The 6,001-nt window shown below is 37.2% G+C and overlaps 1 protein-coding gene across 1 annotated transcript; it reads right to left on the bottom strand.

The window, feature by feature from the left end:
* Positions 1 to 3,371: 3,371 nt before the first annotated feature.
* Positions 3,372 to 4,689, bottom strand: LOC127652007 (B-cell receptor CD22-like). The gene is made up of 4 exons (XM_052138070.1): positions 4,632 to 4,689; positions 4,177 to 4,521; positions 3,807 to 4,046; positions 3,372 to 3,718 (listed from the first exon to the last, which is right to left on the bottom strand). Exons 1-4 carry the CDS (start codon positions 4,681 to 4,683, stop codon positions 3,372 to 3,374), a joined length of 984 nt encoding a protein of 327 aa, XP_051994030.1. The 5' UTR covers positions 4,684 to 4,689.
* Between the last annotated feature and the right edge of the window lie 1,312 nt (positions 4,690 to 6,001).

The following is a 6,001-nucleotide window of genomic DNA, read 5'->3' as shown; positions in this document are numbered from 1 at the left end:
TTCCCAAAAGTGCACGAGGAGCTAACAAAGTCGTGAAAGGCACCTTTTACTACCTGGACACACTTCACGGGCTTGTCCACTCTTTGCACGCCATGGCCATCCTGCAGAGATGCGTGACGGTGAGAAAGTTCGCTTTCTTGATTCACCCATCTCCCAAAGGGCGATTTTGGAAACACCATTGAGGATTTTGCCCATCAGTTCTCGATGGAGAGGAAGCAGACCGAGGCGCTAAAACATATCCTGCCGTGGCACGACCAAGCCACCTTCAGGCCCTTCAGAACTGACAACCTTCTGATTACCAGTATTGTGCTTTAGCCCACTACACCACCAACACTCCAAGTATTAAAGCCTCTGATGAATGTAATGGTGCATACGGGCCTACAGGACAGGCTGTCTTATTGATTCCTATGACAGTCTCCATTCACTTTCATAGTATGGATAGAAAATTAAATGAAAGACAATAGTGACAGGGGCTAATGTTCTGGCTAACATCTCGCTTTGTGTTCCACAAAAGAAAAAAGTAAAACTGGTTTGGAACAACATAAGTGATTAAATGATGACAGAATTGTCATTTTTGAGCAAACCTATTCCTTTAATGTGTTCAAAATATGGGTAACATGTTTTTTAGAAAATTTAAGAAAATGTGTTAAAAATATGAAACTTAATGGTATGTTCATTTCAAATCATTTTAAAATGCAGAGAAATATCACAAACCGATAGACAAAAGCACTAAATGTTTCTTTTGGAACTCTGGTGTTGGTGCTACAAACAAAATAACAAAATGACAATTCCAAATCAAAACACTTCAACACAATGTCATGTCAATCATCCAGAGCTCCTCCCTGAAAATCAGCCACAGACTGGATGGTGAATAATAATAATAATAATAGTTCCATAAATTTACCAGTGAAGCTAATATATGTGTATATAGAGAATTGTCAGACTGGTTTGAACTGATAAAGTCCACAGTAACTCAGATAACCACTCTGTACAATTGTATTGAGAAGAATATCATCTCTGAATGCTATTCTGAGATAAGGGTTGGCGCTGTTTTGGTGGCACGAGGGGGACCTACACAATATTAGGCAGGTGCTTTTAATGTTGTGGCAGATGGGTGTATACAATCTTTGTCATAGCAATAGAATCATTACCAGGGTTTACATGGAATTTCATGCATTTTGGTTTAACTTTCAGCTGAATTATCACCTATATATTCTGATATACATCCTCATCAGGGTCAGCATTCTAGAAGGAAAGAAAGAGAACAACTTAATTAAGTAATAATTGAATTGGAAATGTAAGTAGGTCCTTGTAATAAAACTGAAGTTCTATTTTTGACACTAGAATCTAATCAGTTCTAGAGACAATGTAACTGAAAATTGGACTTAAACAATCCAGTAATATGACGAATTAGAATGTTGTGCATCTATTTACCACCAGAGGTCACTTTAATCACTAATTTACCTGTACAGCATTTCTTATCAAGACTATAAAGCTCTGCCGCTGAATTAATTGTATTGTATGTCTTTTGGGTGACTCGCAACATCATGGCTAGTATAAACTGTTGTTGTCAGGGACATAATTTGCATGCAAATGCTGATTATAGACTTATTATGAACACCGCACAATGACAAATGTCTCACAAAAGTAGGCCATTTTTGCAGCACTTCAATAACACCTAGATAGTGTGTGCAGGCCCATTCTGAGCACCAGGCTATATGTGTTCATGTATACTTTACTGGACGTGTACATCATGCTTCATTATTGCAATCCAGGCTCCCTAATCTTTTATGGGTGATGAAAGCTGGGACTTCGACACCTACCTCATACACTAAATCATTCAGTTCAACATCACAGGTTTTATGACAGGGGCTGGGATGATCAATCTTCATTGTGAGAGATAAAAGAATAGAGAAAGGTAAATTAAAATGTGTGTTTTATTATTGGGGTTAGCATTCTTAAAGGAATGTTTCCAATTCAACACAAGTTTAGCAATTTCAATGGCATTTGTGGCATAACATCTATTACTAAAGTAGTATAGCACATACGCAAGCATATGGCATATGCACACTTACATTTTCTTAGGATTTTAAGTATGCCTACCTAGAGACCAACAGAACGATAAGTTTTATATAACATGGAGGTATTTTTGTCATCTCACCTGAGAGTCTTGTGTATCATTTCTCTTCTTCATCCACCTGATTCTCCTTAAAAACCAACATATTGTTAATGAAGATGTCATACTGTACAACAGTGTGGAAATTTAAAGGGACAGTTCACACAACAATGAAAATGCTCTCATAATTTACTCACCCTCATTGTATACCAAGAGTGCATGACTTTATATCTTCACCAGGAAACATTTGAAGAAAAATAGAATAATATCACAGCTCTGTAGGTCCTTAAAATGCAAGTGAATGGAGATTTCTGTTATGAAACTCAAACAAGCACAAACTGTTAAATGAATGACTTTTAAAGCGATACGATCACTTTCGTTGCGAAGAAATATCAATATTTAATTACTTTTGAACTCGCTTCGCGAGAGGCTGTAGTTCAAGCAGTCTCTTGTGTGACGTATTCCCGTTGCCATGATACAGAGGTAATCTCACGTTCTCTCATGTTTATTCTCGTAACAAAAGCGATCGTGTCACTTTAGAAGACATTCATTTAACAGCTGGTGTCATATGGATGACGTTTATGCTGACTAACTGTGATTATTGAGCTTCAAACAAGAAATCTCCATTCACTTGCATTTTAAGGACCTACAGAGCTGTGATATTATTCTATTTTTCTTCAAATGTTTCCTGGTGAAGAAAGAAAGTCATACACACCTGGGATATCATGAGGGTGAGTAATTAACGAGATAATTTTTAGGTGAACTACCCCTTTAATATTTAGAAATATATGCTGTTAACGACCCCATGAAATGACTTGACTAGCGCTGTTTTCGTGCCTGTGTTGAGTATTTCCTATTTAAACAGAAAGTTGGGATATATTGAAGGGCTTGTCCAGCTTTTTTTTTTCTTTAAGTTCCACATATTTTAACCAAATTATGATTAATTACTTACTACTCTGTTTGATAAATGTCATCTTATTTGTAAATGATAGGACATTTCCATAAATAAAGCCAAAAGATCTTTGTGAAATAGTGGCAGAACATGTACAGCTCAACATTTTATGAATGTAGCACAAAAATATTGCAAGCAAATACCACACATATCTTACCAAATTAGCAATGCAGTGACAACAAGTGCAGCTCCACATGTCACAGCTCCCAAAAATATGTATAGTGCATTTCCTTCTAAAGAACATGGGGGGGAAAAACAAACACACAGATGAATTTCACTGACTTTAAGCAGAGTAATGCAGGTTCATTTGACAACATCAGGGTCATATGAACATATAGACATACGAAAATACTCAAAGATAGGTAAAATTGCCCCAGCAATGCCCATGACACCACCCCTACCTTTAATAGCGACTGATACAGCAGCTGATCTCTGAGATCCATGTTGATTCTGAGCCACACAGTAGAAGAATCCACTCTGTAGTGCACTGTAACTCTGTCCCGATCCAACAGATGAACTTTCATTCTCCTTAAACCAGGTGTAGTTCAGAACAGGTGGGTTTGAATCACTGCTGCAGGTCAGAGTCACTGAATCACCCAAAACTATTTCACCAGATGGACTCACCACAACAAACGTCTCCTTTGGGGAATCTAATGGTAGATTATGTTCAGTGTATCAGTGACAACAAGATCAATCACAGCTAGTAAACTCTCAAGGCATAAATGACTCTATACTTACATTTAACATTGAGATCAACATGAGGTGATGTGAGTTTGTGTCCGTGTACAGCACAGCTATATCTGCCTGCATCCTCTCTTCTGACTGACTGCAGGAGGAGTTTATTGTTTCTCTCAGTTAATGACTGTGTGTTTTTCCACCAGATGAATGTTGTTCTGTCAGACAGATTACAGGTGCTTTTACATGTCAGACTGACTGTATCTCCCTCTGTCACGCTCTCAGGAGACTCCACATGAAGATCTGACAACAACAACACTTGACATCTGGATATATTGTGGATGAAGATTTCTTTCCCAGAATATAATTGATCTTAAATGGAGATCATAAACCCAAATAAAAACAATCAAGACTGAATTGTGAAAAATATTACCTGTGATATTAAGAGTCACTCCAGGTGTACCAATCCATCTTCCATCAAGTTTATTAGTAATGAATCTGAAATAGTACTCGTGTGAATCCTTCTGTGTCACATCATTCAGTCTGATGGTGCAGATCTGCTGTTTATCTCCCAGATACTGAATCCTCTGACTGTATTCAGGCTCATTAAACAGATCTGGAGGATCTACACCCTTTTCAATAGATTTGGTCCAGAACACTTTCTTGATCTTATATCCAGGAGGGTATTTATAAGTGCAGGACATTATCACTGATGACCCCTTTAGTGCACAGATGTATTTAGAGCTGTAACTCACACTCCAACCAGCACTATAAACCCCTGAAACACAAAAACCACAATGTAGACATTAACAGCAGCTTCTGAAGTGTGAAGACCTATTTAATAGTTTGCAATTGTTTTATAGTGATTCTGTACCATCAATATCTCACCCTGAATCATGAGCAGAAAGATCAGAGGAGCCATTCTGACTGACATCACCATGGCAACACCTACAACAAATTTACAGTGGTTTTTTCAGCTTTGTTGATTTGATAGACATTTTTACGTTTTCCCAAAATCATGTTAAATATACAACAAATCATATAAAGATATTATCATCACTATCATCATTACAGCAATCATAGATCAATTTATAAATAACCAAAAATAAATATAAATAACTGAAATCTGGGAAACAAGTAGGATTAAACTCTAAGGGGAATAACATACTAAGACCTGATAGGTTCTATTAGTGACTATAAATACACTTGAATAAAGAGTAAACTCGATGAAGAGCTCGTTGATCAACTCTGCTGGTAAACAGGTGGAGTTGCAGGGATAATATTTGATTATATTCCGTATTTTTTCAAAAAATGTAAACTGTTAGCTTGGCATAACCGACTGTATTATTCAAGTTCATTCTGTGAAAATCAAATTCAATCCAAAAGAATTGCGACTTAAAATGTGGAAAATAATCAAGAGATTTGTTTGTTTGGCTCTTAGACAGTACTGGGATATCTTTGAGCACATTTTGGCTGTTTTGTAACCAGTCCTGCTCGCCCTGCTCCAAACGGGACTCGAACCGACGTCTCCGGCATGGGAGGCAGTTGCCCTAACAAGGAGGCTAAAGGCTACAGGCTCTAGCGTCAGTCGCTAGTGCACCTCTTGAGGTCAGGAGAGTGAGGTTTACACACTGCACAGCTATCTACCAGCTGGCTCCCGTTACATTGGGTTACAAATGCCAGTCGGTTGTTACTACCTTTGGATGGAAAGAAATGTATTGGAAAGTCTAAACAATTTTTCCACACTCATTTCTTTGTTTGAGTCTGAGTCTGGCGCATTTTTTATTGAGCCTAATATAGTAAATTCATTGTACCTGAATGCCAATCTACCTCGATGAAATAATTCCTCATTGAGCTATGAGCTGAATCGACAGGTTAACACTATTAAAGGGAAAAGAACTAACACACACTAAGATTTCAGGATTTTGTCCATTTTAAACATATCAAAACAAAACTTTATGACATAAGAAGAAAATATTTAAGATTCCGACCCCTTGCATTTTAAGTATCTTTATCTGTTAATAAACAGTCCTATATTTATTAACTGCAGATCTGACAGAAAACTTCATCGTTGTCCATATCAAGCTGGTACTTTTACTTTCTAGAAGATTGATCATCATAGATTTACTGTAAGCTGTGAAAGAGATCAGTTTGAGGAATGTCTAATTGTGGATTTTTATGGATCACAAACTCATGTCACCAAGCCATGAACCGAATATGTTATTATAAAATAAAAGAAGTAAATCATGCTCTTACCT

This window comes from Xyrauchen texanus, chromosome 11 (assembly GCF_025860055.1).
Source record: "Xyrauchen texanus isolate HMW12.3.18 chromosome 11, RBS_HiC_50CHRs, whole genome shotgun sequence".
NCBI lineage: Eukaryota > Metazoa > Chordata > Actinopteri > Cypriniformes > Catostomidae > Xyrauchen > Xyrauchen texanus.
The sequence above is the reverse complement of the archived record's forward strand: the minus strand, read 5'-3'. Positions and strand labels throughout refer to the sequence as shown.